The sequence below is a fragment of the Nothoprocta perdicaria genome, unplaced genomic scaffold (genome assembly GCF_003342845.1).
Source record: "Nothoprocta perdicaria isolate Ctin4 unplaced genomic scaffold, notPer1 scaffold_57, whole genome shotgun sequence".
Taxonomy (NCBI): Eukaryota; Metazoa; Chordata; class Aves; order Tinamiformes; family Tinamidae; genus Nothoprocta; species Nothoprocta perdicaria.
Window position 1 is genome coordinate 3,414,271 of NW_020455832.1, and position 21,575 is coordinate 3,435,845.

The following is a 21,575-nucleotide window of genomic DNA, read 5'->3' on the forward strand; positions in this document are numbered from 1 at the left end:
CTCTCATTTTTTCCTTAATTTTTTAACAAATTAAAGGAGCCCTATTTTATATAGGTCATGGTTCTGGAAAATATTGTTGGTATGATTTTATTTTAACAATTTTGAACTGGTACTTGATAGGTTTACTGTTCAAATTTTGTTCCACTTGAAAATGTGTTTATGAATGGCAGTGCATTAAGATTCCAGAGATCTTTCAACATCCATGGATTCCCACTTGAAGACTGCTAGTTTCAAAGGAGAAAAGGGTTGAGGGTGTCGTGTTCCTTTTTTAACAACAAAAATAGATTTCCTTTTCAAGGACTTCATGTCCTAAGCTCAGACAAGAGGATTGTTTCATTCAAATTTGCAGTTTTTCTGATCTTTTTTCCTTTAGAAATAGGGTTAAAAGTACAGAATAACAATTTTGCAAATACTGTATACAGTAGCCATGTAAGCTGTTTGGCTCTAAAGAAGCAGAAAAGTTTGTTTTGGAGCAAATGCAACTTGTTTGGCTTTGGTCTGAGCTTCCTCTGTCTACCTAGGGACCCTCTTCCTATAAGCAAAGTCATCAAAAGTTTTTCTTATTGCTAACAAAAAAATGCATTTGAATAAAGTCTGTGAAATCTCATAATAGCAGCTTTATTTTATTGTGTAAGGAACAATGAATTCAAAGTGAAAAGTGTTCCATATAGAAAAATAAACATTTTAAGAAACTCTGCAAGGAATAAGCGGGGTTGTAGCCAGTGTTTAATCTGTTCTGCTTAAACTTGCAAAAATAAAATATGTTAGTCTCAGTCATGCTCCCATGTGCTTTTATATTCTTGAGACTATCATTTTCTTATTCTTGAGTCCTTTTTTTTTCTGTGATAAGAGGTAAATAACATAAACTTTTATTATTAAATAAGCATTAAAATATAAAAATATAGCTTTTAAAAATCAAGAAAAAAGAGCGTCTCACAAGACAAGCTATTGAGGGGTTAAAGTCACAAATTTAAAAAAAAGGTTAGTATATTTTGCTTGCAAATGGAAACAAATAAGGAAATGAAAAATCCACTTAATTGCTGTTTTAACCTTTAATGTTTTAGTGGTTTAAGAACCTAGCTGAATATTAATGATCAACTGCATAAGACCTGGATGAGGTATTGTGGATTAGCTTTAGTTCTGCTACTGTAGTGATTGCAAAAAGAATGGGAGGCAGCAGTGAGATAAAAAGACAGGTGCCACCCATAGATATATAAACAGGAGAGAGGATTGGAATTATTTCTTCTTCATTTCTAGATTTAAATGGGGTCAATGTTGAAACAGAAGTAGAATGTTGAAATTCCAGAAAGGAGCAGCTGGAGTGGTCATAGGTCTGAATAAATGGTCCATGAAGGCAGATTCAGAGAGGTTGGGCTTAGCATGAGGAGCACTTGGGGAAATGCCTCCGATTTCAGCTTGACAAGAGCATCACAAAGACAAAGGGAATCATTTGTCCTTCAAGGTAGGATGAGAAGCCAGGACATCAGTTTACAGCAAGTGAAAAAGTTAGGGAAAATGGTAAATACAGTTGGTAAATAGATGGTAAATACAGTTAAGATCTTTCCGAGCAGACATCATTAGCAAGCATGAAGCTGTTAGGTACAAGTGATCTTGAAATGGCTGTGTGAATTTTTATGACTCCTTGAGATTCCCTCTGGGCCTGTTTTCTGTTCGAGTCCTTCCCCTGCAAGATAAGTGAATGTCAGTACCTGTCATCAGCCTTGCAAATCAGGCTTGTGATTAACTGCATAAGTGAAGTGCGCGGCAGCGAGTTGTAGGGTGCGTAACTAGAGCTTCCTACGTGCTCGCAGTGCCCGTGTGTCTTCGCTCCATTTTAAATGTTCTTGCCTAGGAACAACATTAACAAGGAGGAGTAGTACTCTAGACTTAAGGAGGAGTAGTACTCTAGACCTAGGAAGGCTTTCTGAAGCGTATTTTCATCATCGTCATCTTCCTCAGACACCCACTGCTTACCGAGGTCAATCAGGAGCAAAGGATGAAAAAATGGAAATAAGGAAACTCTGAAACCACAAAAAAGGGGAAAAAAACACTGGGATTTTGCTGTAAAACTTCCTGCAGCGTGTGGTTTATTTTGAGGAATTGCTGATTAGGCAATAGAGACTAGTTCTGTGGCTGAAATGACAGTTTATACAGCCTGGTTTTCAGCAAGGCTCTTAGTTGTCCTTGAGAACAGCGCATCAAACGATTCTGCCGATGGAAAGCTGCGCTCTTCCTTTGAGCTTGCCTGCTTTCACTTCCAGCATGTCGTATTCCTGTCACTGGCTTTAACAGAAATTTACTCTAATGACAAGTTACTTGCAGGCCCTATTAACTGAGCGCTTTTGCTTCCACCATAGCCTCGGCAAGAAAAGGGAGCAGCTTTCTTGCCACACAAACAGTGTTGCACTAAACTTGACATGAGCAGCATGACCGCGGCCTTTCTGGCCCTCTTGGCGCGATACCATCCTCACGTCCAGATTTATTTCCTGGCATATGTCAAGTAATGGACTTCTGGCACTCGTCTGACTTGGGAAGGCGCATGGGCTGTTTGCTTCATTGCAAGGGTCCTGCCCAAACCAAGAACAGAGCAAGTATCGCGTCCATTTCCTCACAAGAGCCCTCACACCTTGTTTACAGGCTTGTTTTTTTGCACCGATACCTAGAAGACTCCCTGCGGCTTGACACGAGGGGGTTTAATCACCAGTGGATACAATGGTTTAAGCAGAAATTCATTGAGTTCAGTGTTGGATGTCATTTCATTTGTATAAGTGAACTGGTTCCTGAAAGACGTCTTAAAGGAACTAGTTCCTGCGTTTCCTTGGGACTAGGCACATCTTTTTTGCAGCTGTGTTGACTTTTCCTATTATAAACCTACTCTCCTCTTCCCCAAGAAAAACAAACAAACAAAATGCCCTTTAGCAGCATTTGGAATGATGCCAGAGCTCCAGGATCTGGATTTTATCCCTTTGATACTTTTTTTTTCTTGCTGCATGGGCCTTCAGTTTCTATAGTCTGTTTGGGTTTTGAATTATCACACAGTTACAGCAGGCGGTCCGCAGTCTTTCTGATTTTTAAGTGATTTCATGCTGCAGTGTTGAAGAAGCTTCTGATTCTTTTATTATAGTGTGAATTTTGAGATTTGCTTGTTAAAGTTCCCCAATCATATTGTTCTGAATGACATAGCACTTTATTGACACCTGCTTAGGCAGAAATGTGCCATGCCGGTGGTGAGCCCCTGAGTTCTTCAGAATGTCAGGAACCTGCTCTTTGCAAGAAGAGAGGCTTGAGAGGACTGCTCACCTGTAGAGATGAGTCATTTTGCTGTAGAAAATTGGGCTGAATCAGAGAATTCTGCCTAACTGTTTTTAAATCTTCAGAGGCTTGCTTTGAAGCATGTGGCATTATTCTCCGAAAGCTTGTCTGCATTGTGCAAGCATTTAATTTGTTAGAAGCAATTGAAAATTACTGTGGGGAATCATATTCCCTGCTTTGTGATGTGCCACTTAAAGCAAACTCTGAGTAGTTAGCTGTGATTTATGCATTTTTGTTTTGTCTGTCCTTTCTTGAAATACACAGTGCTGAACTTTTAGGAATATTCAGTGCCTCTAACTGCAGTCCAAGTCAATTGGCCTTCACCAAATGTCATTTAAAAGCTGTGGGCGTTCAGAAAAAGCCAGTTTTCAAGATGTTAGAGTGGTAGCTGATAGCAGTTGGCATTTGATTTGCAGCTCAATTTTCCTACGCCCGTTGTGTTCATGATGCCACATTATTGTAGAGCTGTTTGTTTACCTGCATTCATTAACGTGCCGATGCTGCAGTGATACAGACTGGAGGAGCTTGTACAGCAGCTTTGTATTCAGTCCATAGCTCTGCTCTGTGTAAATAGGCTTGCAGACATCCACTAAATGATGAAAATAAACAACAAGAAAGAATTTCTCTTATTTCTCTTTCTCTCATCTAATCTTTCTCTCATCTCTCTTCAAGGAAGAGAAAAGAAAGTGGGAATTAAATGATCTTTTAATTAAAATCTTACCTCAAGCTATATATATATATGCTCTTTCAGCACATAACACATATTTGTATGTAATGTATGTAATTACAGTTTGGGAATTTTTGTGGTTATTTTCATTTTTTACATTGTAATCCACCAATCCACTCCTTCCAAGTAATTAATTTCAAATTGACCTACAGTTTTTAACTCACTTTAGACACTAAATTCAGTATCAAAGCCTCAGATTAGACTAGTGCCATTAGTGAACAATCAAAACCTAATTCTCATCTTGAAATCTCACTGCACAAGCTCTATCATGATTGACAAAATGTGTCCTTTGTAGTCATGAATATCTTGACATCCATTCTGGAATGATTTCTCTTGCTCTACATCTTACAGGTGCTGTATGCAGAATTATAAATGAAGCCAAACTAGCACTTGAGGCCTGTTCTGCTGCTCTTTTGCTTTCTTTTCATGTTCTCTTCATCCTTTGTGGCTCCTTTAGTCTAAGCATGGTCCTCTTGGTAGCATCACCTCCCCAGCTTGTGGTGCTAGTAATGAATTTAAAGACTTCTATGCAAAGCGCATGTGAACCTGAAACTTTAGTGAGCTTTAACCAACTCTGTATATAAAAGACTCTTTGCTTATGTGTCTGTGGAAGTGTCCAACCCAATTGGTCAAGAAGTAGCTTTTTTTTTCTTCCCTGATGCTTTCACTTCAGGTACTCTGGCTGCCAACATACTGTGCTGTTTACTGTGTGTCAGAGAGAGCACCCAGGGGAGATGTCCCGTCCAGCCCAGGGCGCTGCCTGCAACGTACGTGGAAGGGTGTGTTGATACCCTCATTCTCCTTCACGTCAGAAGTGCACCTTTGACACAAATCCCCTATCATCCCAATTTTAAGGTGCTTTGGTTTGTCTCAGCAAGCAGCCAATGGAGTTTGCACTGTTTAGAAACCTTGTAGGTGAAGAAATTCCTATCGCATTGCAAATAAATCTAATTATTCATAAATATTCAGGTAAGCTGCCGTTTCCAGAGCAGGGTATGTAGTTTATGACCTCTTTGGCTTTGTTTCGTGCTTCTTTAGAGCCTTTCAGAAAAGCTGTGCTCATGTAACTGTATTGGAACTTAGTGAATACCAGTAAAATTTATTTTAAGGGAGAACTTGTCCAGAGTGGAGCTGGGGTACCTGCGACTGATACTATCCTGCGTACATACTGGAACTGTACCTGAAGCTTATGAAATCTGGAAGGAGAAAGGAGGTTTCTTTGATGAGATTTGTTGCTTAAGATATTAGTTTGTCTGACAGAAAAAGGCTCCTTGTGGATTTTGATATAGTTCAGACTGGAGACAGTGAAGAAAATGTATTTCTGCTACTTTTTTTAAATAGGGAACTTAATCTCTCTGGAAAATGCAGGCACAATTTCTCTTGCCTACAAATGTGCCAAAATTATTTAAATTTGCAATTGATTATTTTTGCTTCTTGCAGCCTTTCTCAGAAGCGTTTTGTCGGTTTTCTGAGAGCCTGGTGAGCCCACCCAAAGAACCCTGCAGTGAAAATGCTAGGGAAGTGAAAGACAGCTCAATCACAAAACTTGAAGCCCCAAATCCCAGTACCTAGCCAGCTATTCCACAGAACAACTTGGTGTATTTTATTTGTAATACCTAACTTTTGCTTTGACATCCCGAGTCTCATCTGTGAAGAGGTTTCCAGGGTTCCAGCTGTATACTTAAATGCCAGCAGCACTTAAAACAGATGTATGGTATTTTCTAGGTTTTTAAAGCATGCTGCAATTGTAGGATCTCCACAGGTTTCTACAAGAGATGGCAACGGTATCAATGATGCTGGACTCCCAGTATAGCCACAAAACATGAGCAAGACTTTTTTTATTACATAGGATTCTTGAAAATGAATCTCACATAAGTGGTTGAAAACATGAAATAGGTCAGTGCTCTCTCTTCTACTGTTTTGAATCTACTGTCATGCTTCTCAGTGTTTCAGGATGGCTTTAATTTCTATTACAGCTTAATCTCATGGAGTGAGTTTTACAAAGGTCTAAAGTATTTGTGCCACCTTAATTTTCGCTCAGTTTTAATCACCCCCTTTGAAATTTCATAGGCTTTGAGTTGGCGTGGGTGTGATATAGGGGGAAAAACAATCAGGATGATTCTAATTGTTAACTGTAAAGAGCTTAAAGTAATTGGGGTTGTGGAGTAAGTGACTTATCCTGCTTACAGCAGTCACTTGTGGGGTTGTACTTAAAAGGGAATGTGATTTTTGAGCACAAGGAAATGTAGGTTCTCCTGTCTTCTTACTCTCCACCTTCCTAGTGTGTTCAGTACCTGATTTTTTTCCCCCAAAAATGAGAGGATTGCAGCTCACGCAGACCTTATCTTTTAATTGAAAAATGTCACAATAAGCAGAGATCAAGCATGAAGACTTAAAAAACAAAATTAAAATATCACATATAAGTTACAGTCTCAACAGATGTTTAACTGCTGAGTTGTTTGAACTGGACATTTACTTAAGAAAGCATCTGAATATACAATATTAAACATTTTAACTAGCTGTTTGTAACTAGCCAAAGATAATTTTTAAGATATTAAAATACAGACTGTCATTCTGAAGTATTTTAAAAATATATTTGACTTGAACAGAGTTTGCTTGCAAGATTTACTTATAGGAATACGCTTGCTGCCTGAAAAAACATGAACGTGTTTCTGCCTCGCTGAAGTTTTTCGCTTTCTCAGTTGAGTTGCACAAACTCTCCTATCTTGCTGCATTCAGGAACTTGCTACGTATAAGTGCTCCACACTATAAAAATACATCAGTTTTCCAGAAGTTAGAAGTGGGCAATATCTGTAGGAGAGCAGTAGGAAGTTGTATTTTTGATATGTATGGTAATTTTATGCTTGGCATGGAAGGGAATCCTTGTTTTAGGGATTTATTGCAGCTTTGTGGATACACTAGTGCTTTCTATTTTGCTTAGAAAACTCCATTAAATTCTAAGTTAACTCCATTAAATTATAAGGAGATGAAAGATAGGTATAGCAGATAGATACATGGGTTAAAAATGAACAAAAGAAACTAAGCAAATTTCCCCAAGAAGACAAAAAACTGCCAGGTTTTTGTCCCACATCTGTCTAGGGGACTGGATAAAGACTGCAGGGCTGAGGCCCTCGCAGTCCCCAGCCACCTCGGCTGATGAGCGGCACCTCCACCCTGACACGGAGCCACGCAGCGCAGTCCAGTAATAACATGCAGTTTTCTTGCTTATGTGATTAGCTTCCATGGGATACTTAAGTTTTATTTGTCCGTTATTCTCTACAACTCACCCAAAAAATCATTCAAAAAAAATTAATGATTTTCTATAAATGTTTGGTGAATTCTGATACTCACTGCTAGGAAAACAAAATTTGTTTTCAGTCATTTCCATATCCAGTTGTCAACGTTACATAAGATCTTCTTTTAAATACCAGTTTTGTTGCAAGAATTTACAATTCTGTAACTTTTTTTTTTTTCCCCTCAAGTGGGTGGCCAGCAGAAGGAGGTCTTGGCTCTCTCTTTCCTTTTTCTATTTTCAGTGGTGAAGGCACCTGCTGGGCGTCCAGGCTAAAAACAGCTCCACGGGAAGTAGATCTTTTATTTTCTCGAGAACATGGGAGGTAGCCATGGGCAACTGCTTTTAAACGCGGAGCTCACTGAAGTTCAGCCTGGAGAGAATCAAAATGTTGGCTGAAGCAATAAAAAATGGTGGAGTTGAGCCCTTCTGATTTATTAGGTCTTTCAGAAATTCAGGTTCTCAGTCTAAGTAAACCATGAATTTTGGCTGGACTCAGGAAGCTCTAGCTGCTTGTTTTGTTTAGTTTCCATGCTCTGTAAGCTGGAAATTTGAACTTCTCCAGTCAATTATATTTTTGCTCACATCCAGTTTGGATTACTCTTACCTTCTGTGAGTAAATGTTGTCTACACAAGCTAGATGTAGAATTCAAACTCATGTTCCAAGTACAAATACAGGCCAGGAGAAACCATTTTATGACATGATCTCTTAGTAATGAGCAACTGTTTTGTCTTCGTGGTTCATCTTGGCGTTGCAGAGCTGTCACATCCTTTAACAAGCCACTTGCAGGAGAAATCTTAGTCGATTCCTACCTCATCGCTATAAGTTTGCGAAGACTTAGATCCTGTTATGCCACACTGCGTTAACGGGGTATCGTATGGCCTTTGCTTCAAAGAACCTACAGTCTAAATGAATAAAACCAGACTTGGATTGAGAAAGTGTTATGAGACATAGCAGAAAGAACAATAAAAACGGCAAGCACGGTTTACACAGTCTTATTTGCTTCTGTCACGGAGTTGTTAGGAGTTTGAATTCAAAAGATGGGCATGGGGAGAGGAGGAGGGAGCGCTGGGAAGTGAGAGTAAAACGAAGCAGGAAAAAAACCAAACGTGAAAGACGAGGGAAGGCTGGAGGAAAGAAGGGAGTGCAAAGCAGAGGCCAGCCAGCCAGCTCACGGTGTTTTTGGGATGTCTGATTCCGAAAGATGGTCTGTTCAGGTACCCATTCCAGCTGCCCTTCCTGCCTGGAGTCCATCCCATTCCCCAGAGCAGGATTCCTCCTGTGGCACCTGAGAGGGATAAATAAGGTAGCGTGGGGTCCCCCAACCCTGGCCGTGCACAAGGGGGTCCCCAGCAGAGCCCGGCGGCCCCGCCAGACCTCGCGTTCCCCGGCTTGTCAGTGTCTTGATATATCTCGAGGATAATGTCAGTAAAATACAGCGTGTAATTAATTGCTTGTGGACATTCTGAAGTTACCTTTAACAAACCTGATGGAGGCTTTGAAATATTTTAGATTTTTGAAGCTTTAAGAGTGGAAGAAAGTCTCAAATTTGAAATGCATGAATTGTGGAGGAGGAAAGAGGTTGGCTATTTAAGTGGTTGTATATCCTTTCTCTCTTTGAAGGAACCAAAGCACACTACAGTTTCCATTTTGATGAGTCTACATTAAAAATTTTAAATGATCCTAAATGACTTTAAATTGTGGACTTGTGCCTTCTCCCTTCCCATGTGTTAGAATTCCTATTAGCACTACTTTGTCCTTGTTTCTGAATTATTTTAATGACGGCAGCCGCTCCACCAAGCTGTCTGTCAAGATGTGGGTGGCAGGCTATTATTTCACTTCATAAATCATAATTTACAGGTTTTTTTTATATCCATCTTGGGGATAAACACTTTATGCTTTGTGTTTTCAGCAGCAATATAAAATGTAATTGATACTTAAAGCAATATGTTAGAAATATGGACATAGAAAGCCAGGGGAGAAAAATCACAAATGTTTAGTTTTCCTGTGGCTTGGTCTACATACTGAGCATTTTTTCCATCTGATTTCATATTCTTAGCACTTCAACAGAGGATGATGATGAATTACATTTACATGATTGCTGCCTGTAGGTTACTCTAAGGATGTTTCTTTAGTTACAGGCACTCAACAGATCAGTTAACTCATCAGGGTTATTTGTTATGTTTCTTTTGCTGCTAAATAAACTTACCGTTTTGTGCTATTGTCTTCTAGATTCATGAAAAACTACATTATTATGAAAAGCAGAACCCAGTGCCCATCCTGCACGGTGCAGCAGCCTTGGCAGATGATGTAAGTGTCCCCTGCTGAGATCACGGGTACCGAGTCTCCCAAAAAACTGTCTGCAAGCAGACTCCTCATGGTGCAAACATATGCATGTAATCCTCTGAGCTGAAATCATAAGAAGCAGCAAATGTTTCCAGAGGTGCTGTCATCACTGTGCTTGTTGCTGATATTACTTTGATATTTATTCACTTGCCTGTTGCAAAAACATTGCTTCTAGATAGCCTCTTGTTCTGCTTTGGTAACGACGTAATAGAAATTACAGGTTGGAACTCTATTGGGAGGGAAAAAGCTGTCAACTATTAGTGTTTTGAGAAAGTCACAGACAAGAGGAATGCTTTGGAAAAATAAAGACAAATGAGATAGCTGTTCCGCTGACAGAACATGAAAAATGACAGATAATAGTACAGAAATGAGGCATATGAAATGTCTAGGAAGAAGGGTTGTTGAAAAAAAAAACTATTTAACAAAAAGTACAGTAGTGATTTATGGATATTGGTGCTTTCCAAATTACCTTCATAACCAAAAAATAAATTGTAGAAGTGGTCGGCATTGATGGAGTAGTTAATTTCCTGTTACTATAACTTTTATGTTAAAGAAAAAAAAATCCAACCTGCCATTTCTTGCTATTTGGTTAATTCTAGGATTCAGATGAATTGTGCACACACCTGTATAAACTATGACTGAACTTGAGGTAGGCCAGGACAGAGAAATGTTTAATAAACTGTGGTTTAGGTGAAATCCAGAAGTCTTTGTTGCAAGTGATGATCTCAGGTTGTTTTTTGGAAAAGGGAGAATGTGTTGGGATCTGTTTCAAATATAGCATGTTTGAAGCTTGTCGTATTTTATAGCGGTTTTAAAAGCTTAGCTGATTTTTTTTTACATAATTAATACCCTTTGATTTTAAATTAGACAATTGGTTAAATGTTGTGAATTGAGAATGGCAACATCCTAAAGAAACACTAAATTAAATATATTACAAGTATATATAAAACAGGATATATCGTAATTTAATAATGTTTCAGCGGGAAGAAATCTATATCCTGTGACATACCAAATATAATAATGCATTAGCTTTGACATTAGGCATATATCAGTAATATTTTTATAACCTTCAAGTAGCTTTGAATTAATGTTAATAATAATTTTGAAAATTAGAAAACTAGTTGAAATTGTCTTTATTAAGATCCTGGTGACATATTAATAACCCTTGTCAACGTTTGTGTTACTGATCTGTGGACTAAAATTCTTAATAAGAATCAGTTTCTTATTTTTGGATGCAAAATGTAGTTTTTGTTGTTTTCAAAGATGCCAAAAAACTTTGGTCTTTCTTCTGCCTCACTTAAAATGTTTTGGATCAAAAACTCCAGAATTATACTATGACTTTTGAGCTAGCTGGGAGGTTTTACCTTATGAATTTATTTCAGTAATGTTTTTTAAATGTATGCAAGTTAAGACGTGACTATCTGTAGACACCTGCCTACTCCACATGCACAGCTTCTCTTAAAGATCCTCTTGTTGGTGCTTCATTTTTGTGGATACTGGAATCACTTGTTTTATGAGCAGTGTCCTATAAAAGTGAAGTGTCCCCTGGCAGCTGAAGGCAGGCTATACATTGCAGGGTTAGGTATATTGTCAGTAGTTACCAGCAACCTCCAGGCATGCAAGTTAAGGTAGTACATTAAGTAAATTAAGAGTGAGTACAATGTTTTTTATAACTGTAAGATACATGGGGTTTTAGCACTGAAGTGCTAGTCAGCGTTTGGCACATTTGTCTGACTGGTTGTCAGCTTCAGGGATTTAAGAGCATGTTAGTGATATAGCACACACTTTTATTTCAATGTGCATTAAATTGATGTTTTTTTCCCTAGTGATATTAAGTGCATTTTAGTGAAAACAAACCAGGAAGTATTCTTATTAACAAATTTGTAGTTCCTGTTTAGCTTAAAACCTAAATTTGAGGGGCCGCTAATATGGCCTTTATTCTTCTGTTCAGTACTGAGGTAACAACCGGCACATTCCCATGTTCCTAGCAGCCTTCCCTTCTCTCCCCTGGCTCCCAGGGAATTTTACACTGAATTTCCCATCAGAGTTTCAGTTTGCCCCTTACTTTGGAGTGCTGGTGCCTCTATAGGGCCATATAGGGCTTTTGCTTTGATGCAAACCATGCAGACATGTCCTAAAATACAGTTGGTTGCGCACTGTGAACTAGGCCTTGAAGTTACTGGAAGCACTATACTAACAAAAGAAGTTTCAACACATTCCCAAGAAACTTCCAACTCTCCAGCCCTGGTATTCCCTCCTTAGCCCTGGCTCTGCCTTGCTCTGGTTGCCCCTCTCAAGAGTAGCCACTTTTCATGAAGGGTTGGTAAAATGTTTGGTTCCCCCAGCAGTGGGTTTGGGAAGCGCTTCCCTGGCCACTTCCTGGCAGTCCTTGGCACATCTGGGGATCAGCTGTGGTAACGATGTTTGTTCCCAAAGAATCCCACCAAGCTGCCACCGTTAGCAGTCACAATCTTTGCACTTCAACACCAGCAAAAAGCAAACAAAAATCCAGTGCAAAACTGGCGGGAGCAGAGCAGGCCGCGCTGGTGACAACCGTTGGCTGACAGGAGCACCACTTGGGGCTCCTGTTTCTCTAGACATCACAAGTGCTTAAGGTGCACTGAGGTTAGAAACAGTCTGTTCGAACACCTCAGTACTATTTCTTGTTTCTTACTGTTCAAAGCCTTGGGTACCTGTATCTACACCCACACCATCAAAGCAGATGGCAGCTCAGCTTGTTCACATCATTCGAGAAGCCCTGGAGCACCCATTCCTGCAGCCTCATTAGTGTCTGATCAATGAAGCTACAGACGCCTCCATTTTATTCCCTAGTAATGAACAGCACAAGCCCCAAATGAAAGGAGAACAAATGAGAACCTGAAGCCTTGGGCTGCGCTCACTTCTCTTACAGGTTATTTGCAGCTTGGCAAAGCTCTGCCCCAGAATTTGCAGACTAGATTTCTGGCAGATTACCTTGATCCCTGCTTTTATGTGAATCAGGTATTTCATTTTGGCCTTTCCTGCACTGTTTTTTTTTTTTTTTCCCTAATCCCACTGTATAGATGTAAGAAGATTGTTAAGACTAGCATTGATGTGTTTGATAAATGATTTTGCATTATGAATTCCAGGGAATGTAGGTGATAAATTTTTGTTTTCAGTTCTTTTAACTTTGTGTTAATATGAAACTTCAAAAATGTTTTCAGAATGTGTCTGGTGTTGCTTCTCTAATTATAGCTTATTAGTAATTTCTGCAGTTTATTTTTTGAAATTTTAAATCCTCAAAAAAGTGAAAGTAAGAATTTGAAATCAAGCTAGGTGAATAAAATTGCTTTCTTCACATCACCAGTCTCTGAGAAATTTCTATGGCATTGATTCAATATGAAGAAATTAAGTGATTATTTGAAATCAAAATTTGGATGATGAGCTACGTTGCTTCAGAATGTTAAACTATAGTTCAGTGTCGTAAAGAATGTTTTAGCATTTCCTTCTTCTGCAAAAATAGTCTGAATTTGTGTAGTAGTAGGTGCCTCTGGAGTCCAGATTGCCGAGAACATAGTGATAAGGGACTTAGGAGCCAGGAACCATGGGCTCAAGCTGCTGTTCTGCTGTTCTGCTGTCCACCAAACCACAGCCCTGTGGGGTAACCAGGCGGCCGTTGCTGCTCTCTGTGTCAGGACACGCTCTCTGCATTTTGGGGCCTTGGGTAGCTGATGACCTGTTATAAACCGCATTATGATCAACCCGCTTTACGTTTAACAAGCTGCTTCCAGGATATGTGTAAACATAATAAAAGGTTCGGATTGCTTGCGCTGTAGGGGCACTTTGCTTTCTTATCCCAGTCCTAAACAGCACAGCTACTGTGGGTTTTTGGAAGCAGTATGGATTTCACCACCTCATTCAGAAGCTGTTTTTTATAGACAGTGTCAAAGTTTGATCCAGTCATTTTTACAAGCAGCCCTTTGTCTGCACGCAAAGGGCCATTCACTTAAATGAAGTGCTGGGATTTGCCCTCATTGCTATAAATCAGAGTGTGATCTGGCTCTGCTCTTGCCAGAAATGATTACTTGCGTTAAACTGAGCCGAAAGGCCTGGCTTAAATCTGGTCCACTGAGGGCCAGAAAAAGAAGCACGGTGATTGATGGTGTTTTTCTTCATGCTGGCTTCTGTTTTAACACACTGGAAAGTAATAACCTTGAACAAGATAGATTCTCGGTTGTCACTGATGCACTGGATACACCAGCGCTTTCCTAATGGTCTTTGTGTCAATTCAATCTCCCGCACAGCTGGCTGAGGAGCTGCAGAGCAAACCGCCGAACAGCGAGATCAGGGAGCTGCTGAAGCTGCTGGCAAAGCCCAATCTCAAGGTGAGGATGCAGGTTGCACCTGCAAGTGCCTCCCCCGTGGGTGGCTGCGTCTGCGTCCCAAGGCCGCGCTGCCTTCTGTCGGCTTTAATGAATACRAGTGCCTTTAACAAGGGACGCACTGTTGGTAGGAAATAACTGCTGCAAAGAAACGTGTCTGCGCTGACAGTAAGTTATTACACTGTTACTGATATTTATAAAAGTAATTCCATAGAAATCTGTGGCTTATTTACAGTGGATAATCCAGAAAGTTGATACTTGACTGTATAAGACACACATTTCCCTTCCTGCATTGTTTGCATGTAAGTTTGTGTGTGTGATGGGGAAGAACTGCCTGTATGCCTGCTATTTTTGCCCAGTCAGTGTCTTCTTCACCCACCACCCTATGGCAAATATAGGTGCAGGAGTTGGTAAATACTTTACCCTCCATCGTGTTGGCGAGGTGAGAGTACTGCATCCAGGCATGGGCTACTTTGAGTGCCTTGATTACTTTCCCCCACGCTCCCAAGGGCAGAAAGGGAAAGGAAAGATGGGGGGCCTCAGTTTCTCCAGTTCCCTCCCAAAGGTTTCTTGAGGTTGAGTAGTGTCTGAGCTTATGCAGTACACTGCCAAAGATTCCCTATCCCTTCTGTGTCATTCCAGGCTTTACTGATGCCTGGAAAAGATTTCCTTGTTTTGTCCTTTTGTCTAGATTCCTGGGGCAAAATCATGTCTAAAACAACTCTTCCACATATGAAATTACTTAGGGTAACTGATAGTCTTTTCCAAAATGTGTGTAAGGTTTTTCTAAAAATTGCATAGACTTCATTTGGGATTGACTTAAACTAGCTGCATGTTATTCTGCTAGGGAAACTCTCCTCTCCTGACCTGGCTTTAAGTATGGTGTCAGCTGGAGACAGCAGTTGGACTTGCACCTTCTTCCAGCTCCACTCTAGTACATTCATAGGGAGATGAAGGATGGCTAGGATGTATTTACTGCATTACAGTTGTGTAAAGGGACAGATGTTGGAATGTAATTATAAGTTCATAGACTTGGTTAATGTGCAAAAGAAAAAAAAAAAGAATGAGTGACTGATAGAAGTTTCTAGCAACAGCATTATTAGATGAATATTTACATATTTTCTTTTTATATTACAGAATTGTCTGGTTACATATATCCTTTTGTATCTGATACATTAAGTTTTGACAATGTTTTGCACATATCTGTTCACATGTGATATATGAAACTTTGACAAGTTAATGTTATTCCATGGTTTTCATCCACAAAAGAATGTTCTGAAGAAGAAAATAGTTTCTTTCTGAGACAGTTATATTCAACAGAACTGAGATTTACAAAATGTGCTGGAACCTATCCCAGGGTTCTGCCAGGTGCACTTTCTTCTTGTTCTATCCCATATGATTACCCGGGAAGTAGAACAGAACTCTTAGCTCCAGGAAGAAATCAGGGGGCCTTGTGCATCTGTGTGCAAGGTTTTGCATTGGTGCTACAGTTTAGAAACAATAGTCCTGTGAACACAGGCCAGCACATCTATTGTTTTCCATTTCCAATGCTAAGTAATGATTTGTGATTTACATGAATCCTGTTATATTTAATAAAGGCAGCAAGAAGTAGAATAGTATTTCCATACCTTAGAACCTGAGTCCACGTGGATGCGATGTGCGATTTTTGAGCTGGCCAGGAGACAACACCTTGAAATGCATCTCATGATCTCTTTCATAAAACCTAAGTACAGCAACTTACATCTCAAGTTTTTTGTGTCGCAACTGCAAGTGTACAATTAAAGGCCTACAGTCAAATGGAGAAGATAACTACTAATGGACATTCATACTTCCAGTGCGTTCTTAGGCCAGTTTAAAAGGCAGCTGAGTGATAATTAAAAATCAATCATATGAATSAATCAATCATAGAATCACAATATGGTTGAGGTCGGAAGGGACCTCATATGAAAGAGTGATGCTAAATAACTAGAACTAGGTGTATTGAAGCTTATATATTGTGTTGTATATGTTCTGTTTCTTGAAGCGGTGAGGTATGGGGGCATCGCTGGGATTTTGTTTAACTCAGCTGCAGTAAAATACAGGACTGAGGGTACTTGGGATGTGTGTACGTGCAGCTGTAGGTAGCCTGAGCCGTGCTGTGCGGCTGCAGGGCTGCCAGGCCGGCTCGCGGCAGCGCAGGCCGCGCCGAGCGGCTCTTGGGCCGCGCCTGGTCACGTCTGCCTGACATGGAGCGCAGGCAGGCCGCCCTCGGGTCTGCCTCTGTGGGACCCTCCAGCCTTCTGAAGAGGAGATTTGTGTCTTCCTCAAGCATTTCTGTATTTTTACAGGCTGCAGTAACCACAGAACTCACGGGTCACGTAGGCCTTGCGGTAAAGCAAGCCACAGAGCAAGGCACATCCCTGGTTCTGATTGCTGTGCACTTCCTACTTTGGACCTTTAGGCTCTTTTGCCCCTTACAACATGAAGAGCTGGCACTTTAAATTACTTACCTATTTGGTAATTTGTGTAGTGATYTAAACAGCTGCCGCACTTTTCATTATAGGCACTAGATAGTGTGGTGTGTTTGGTAAAACCTCAAGTGAGTAAGGAATGGAAGACCATGTTGCTGTACCTAATGTTTTATTCTGTGTGATTAAGGAAAATAAGCCATGTTTGAAGATGTTAATTCCTGGCCTGTTTAGAAATGGAACAGTGCAAGTAGATACTTAGATTTATTTCAGTTCCTGTAGTCACTTCTAAGACTTGGATAATTCCTGAGGTGTAACCATGAATTAGATATTTTTAGTGTATTTCAARCTTGCCTTGCTTATTTTTTAAAARAATAATTTTAAGAAGTAGTTTGTATTTTCAAGATATGTATTTTACATTGCAGATTTGTTGGCAGGCAATTACAGGCTATTGTGGTTATGTGATTCTATACACATTTGTGTGAAATGACCAGGAATTTCCATAGTCTGCTGTTTACAGTGTCCAAAGAAGGAAGGAATATCTTTTAGCTTGCTTGTCTAATAACAACTTGAATGTGTATGCTGTAAATACACAGCATATAAAGTTTGAGATAACACTGAGCATTTATAACATGCATAAAGGATAGTAGGACAGAGTTTTGTTTTTCTCAGCTTATAGCTAGCTGAATTAACCTATGTTATTATCTGGTTATTTGCTAGCTCTGAAATTATCAAAAAAAAATCAAGAGTGATGTTAGAATTTTAATCTGCAAAACTTTTAACCGTAGCTGAGTTTAACAAATGGATCTTTTGTGTCCTTCCTTCATTTAAACAAGACTGCATGTATCAGACTCTAACGTTAAGGAGCAGACGAGGTGCTTTGTTGAGTGTGCTGGTGGGTGTGCTGCTGAGTGCTAGTGTACCACTTTATATAAAAACATAGGATCTGGGAAAACTGGACTGAAGAAAATTCTTTGAATTCCATTTTTCAATTTAAAATAGTTCCTACCTATGCATTTCACTGCAAATATCAAGGAAATTTCRCTRTCAAGATGTAGATCTTAGCTCTGCTTACAGTTCTAACTTACTTACTCTTAATAGAGGGCATTGACGTTTTATTTTTCCCTGAAGTATTTCTGTTGTAGGTATTTGCATACTTTCTGCAGTTTTTAATAAAATGTGAAAACAGAATTAGCTCTAGAACAGTGTCCTTACTATCACAATCTTTGTTTTGCATTAGAACTAGGAAAATTACATATTTATGCATATTTTCTTCTTTTATTAAGGAAAACCTTTACAAATTCTTTAAGTCGTGCAAATAATTTGAACTGAATATGCACAAGTAGTCAGTACRTTCTCCCTTTGTGGCTGATTTTGACTTGACTGTGATGATACAGGAGGGAAAAAACAATAAGTAGCTGAATTAAATCTGAAAAAAAGAAATGAATTGGGTACGTTCCAGTATTCCTAGATTTTTTTTTCCAGTTGAGATATTTACACAGTATTTTACAGCTGACTTGGTGTTTGTCTTGTTCCTCTATATTCYTATTCATTGTTCCAAAATCTATGCAATTACTTTGATATATTATTTTCCTTATAAACACAAAAATCAGTGTCCATCTAAGAAACAGGAAATAAAGATGAGTGTTGCTTTAAGTTGTATAATATTTTAAAGACTTGAAACTCTTTTCAAATTTTAATTAAAAACTCTTCATGATTGCTGACTCCTAATTCCTTTACTAACAAGCTTGAAAAGCTGTGTTCTTTTTGGGACACTGCCATAGCACTGGGGCATAATTGTTATTTGTTTTATAAAACATTTGAAATATAAACAACTAAAAAAATTAACCGTGAGACTTAACATTTTAGGTGCTTTGCTTGTGTGCCTGCAAACCCGGAAGGCTACAGAAAGAATGGACCATTTTTTAGTCTCTTTCATGATTTTATCCCAAGTACATTCACTTTGAGACCAACTTGAGATGCATTATTCAGATCTCATCGACTCTTAATTTTGTGCCTGTAATGGCAATTATTTTTTCAATCCTTTACATATTAAAATGAGATATCATTTGAAATATATCCCTATCAGAACAAGTAGAATGTTTTTTAAAAGTCATATAAAATATACTCTTTGTAGTCCTAGTGTACTGAGCAGAACAACAGTTATTTTTAAAAGCCTCTGCGTCTATGCTAAAGCTATTGTAAGGGATGATTATACCTGAATTATACCTTATGACCTGGAGGAAATTAAACTCCTTGAAGCTCTTAAGAATTCCAGTGGTGGTTCTGCCTGTTTCTGCACGCTGTTTTCTCTTGTGTTTATGTGCTCTGAAAGGATTGCCAGCCACTAGTTTCAACCATAAAACGGGTTCATAAACAAGGGCACAAGGCACAACTGTGAATGACTTCAAGGYCTCGTGGTACAGGAGCATGTAAATTATTTGGAGCGCTTGAGGAACGGTACCTGTGGCTGTGCAGGGAACAAGCAGTGGACCTGCTTAACGTATTTTTCTTGGCTTCTTTTTTATTACCCTAGAACGAGTAGAATTTTGGAAGTMATTTTAAGATAACTTGCAGAGGGAAGGGAAAAGCGCTCTCATATGGCTGGGAATGTTTTCAGATTAACTTGTCCGTGGACAGCTTCAGTGTGCTGTTCAAAGAAAATACAGATTCTTTAAACAACATTGTTTTGGATTTTTTAGTTTACTCTGAAATGCCAAAGCTGCATACATCAGAAAACGGTAAATAGGATTTACACTTGCTGTTTTCTTTGCTAGTCATTTGATATGTCTTGAAATTTATTCATGCCTTTTCATTTCACAGAATGTAAACAATTCTCATTTGTAACCATTTGCATCTCCAGAAGTCCCTCCTCAGCTTTCCTTTGCAATATAACCATGAGTAAAGCAAAACTTAAATTGCAGATAGCAAAGCCAGAGCAGTTTATATTCTTTGTGTAATTATTTCTTCCTTTTAACTTGAAGCATACATTATTAGTTGCCCTACCCTGTTCTGGTTTTCTTATTTTTACTGAGAAGTTCATAAACTCTAGCCTTTATTTGATATCCAGCTGCTGATACCATGGTCTGTGCCAGCTGGGGCTTACTAGATTTGCATAGTGTCCTAATAGACTGTTCTGATCAAAGTGCTACTTGTTCTGCTAAAAAAATAAACATTTTAAGCCCTTATCAGGAGAGCCTTATAAAGCTGCCTTACAATCACTGGCAAAATTGACTATATAGTTTACTATGCAGGCAAGAGCAGACATTTTTCTACAGAACTTTAATATATGAGGCACTCACAGAAGATTTGGGGTTGTAATAATATAAAACAAAATCTGGTGGTGCTTTGAAAATTTTATGAAACATTTTTTAGAACATGTAATTTTAAAAAGTCTTAATCTAAACTTTGTCCTCTTCCTTCCATTTCCTTTGAAACTAGAGCTCAATTTCCATCAGGGCTTTTTCATTGCAAAACATGGTTTCTGCAAAATCAACATTTCTATGCTGGAAATTGTTGGGATTTGTCTGAAACTGTTCAGTTTTAGCATCTGGAAAAGCTAAATAAGAATCTCAGGTCAGTTAGCATCTGAGCTGCACTTGTGCTGTTAGCAGTGTCTTGAATCATCTCTATTTATTCACCCCTGGTCCTCCAGATTTGCTGGTAGGGCATATTACAGAGGGTGTGCTCCTATGTTTTTTGTTTGTTTGTTTTTTAACTATAAAATCTTGTTTAACTTATATTAACTAAAAAGTTCTTTTTAACTTACATGGTGATGTATATTATGTTGTGTTCAATATGTCAGTAGAAAAGATAACTAATCCTCTTTTGCAGAATCGGAGGCCGTTAATTTGTAAATCTGCAAGAGCCAATTTGATTTGGGATGGTATGCTGTAAAATATCAGCAGCAAGAGAGAAAAAGCTGTTTTCCAAGTACTGCATGCAAATCATCCCAAAAGCAAGCAAGGAACACAGCCCTGGGGGTTCCAGTCGCTACTCGATGGAGAGCCTCTAGATGTCCTGTGCACACCAGCCACGAAACTGAGGGAGAGGGGAAGTGAACAGGGCTGCAAGGACTTTTATTAGGCACTGAATGAGGTCCTTCTGCTCAGTGTCTCCTGCATTTATTTGCCAAAGAGATAGTCCAAAAAGCAAGAGGGCAGGGAGGAGATTGAGGTGATTTTATGTACTTACCTTAAAATAAATGTCCCCATTGCTTGCTTGGATAGACAGATCAAAGGCTATTTTTCTATGGTGTTTTGAAGTGGAATCGATTTCTTGTTGAGTCCTGCTGCATGTGCACTGCGGTTGAAACCTCCAGCTGTTTTGAAGGAAGTAATTACTATGGATTTGGTGTAGAAATTAAGTGAAATTGCATGGTCAGTGTTATGCAAGTCAAACAAAATGACTGCAGTACTCCCTTTTAGGCCGGGAACTGTGAAACAGTGAAAAAGTGGGTTATTCAACAGTTTTTCTTGACTGTTTCCAGCAGGTTGCCAGTTTGGGAAGCCCTCCCCACACATATTGACATCCTTGTCAGAGGAAAAATAGGATCTAAAATTGCACCTTCTCAGCTTGACTTCGTATTTCTATTTCCACTTATATCCATAAGCATAAATKTAAGGAGTTCTCTCTGTGGAAAACTTCTTGGGGTGGGGAGAGCTGCAAGAAGATACTGCTAACTTGGAAGGAAAGAGCTGACAGAACATACATATAATAGTATAAAACATATAATAAGTGTTTAACAGCATAAAACTGTATGCATATATTTAAATGACAGTCATCATAGTACCCTAACATGCTCTTGGGGCTGCTTCACGTGAAATGATGTTAAAATAGGCAGCCTGTGTTGCAGTCATCTTAGATGTATAGAAATGCTGTACTCAGTAGCGGCTCATGTAGATGATAAAGAGATAAAGAGATAGCCTTAATAAACAAAAGCAAAGCCAGGCAGGTTGGCTGGAGGAAATAAGAGATTTGAAAAGCAAAACGAAGAATTTCTGTAGTGTACAGCCTTTACACATGAGGTAATGGACATGAATTCATGTAAAAGTTTCGATTTGCCTGCATTTAACCATAGCGTTTATGT

At 39.1% G+C, this 21,575-nt stretch overlaps 1 protein-coding gene across 1 annotated transcript in view; it reads left to right on the forward strand.

Moving 5' to 3' along the window:
- MPP7 (membrane palmitoylated protein 7) overlaps nt 1-21,575 on the forward strand; it is a 101,631-nt gene that overhangs the window by 27,816 nt on the left and 52,240 nt on the right. The window contains exons 3-4 of the mRNA XM_026048788.1: nt 9,565-9,642; nt 13,962-14,042. Coding sequence (XP_025904573.1) covers nt 9,565-9,642; nt 13,962-14,042 — 159 coding nt within the window. The remainder of the gene's footprint in view (nt 1-9,564; nt 9,643-13,961; nt 14,043-21,575) is intronic.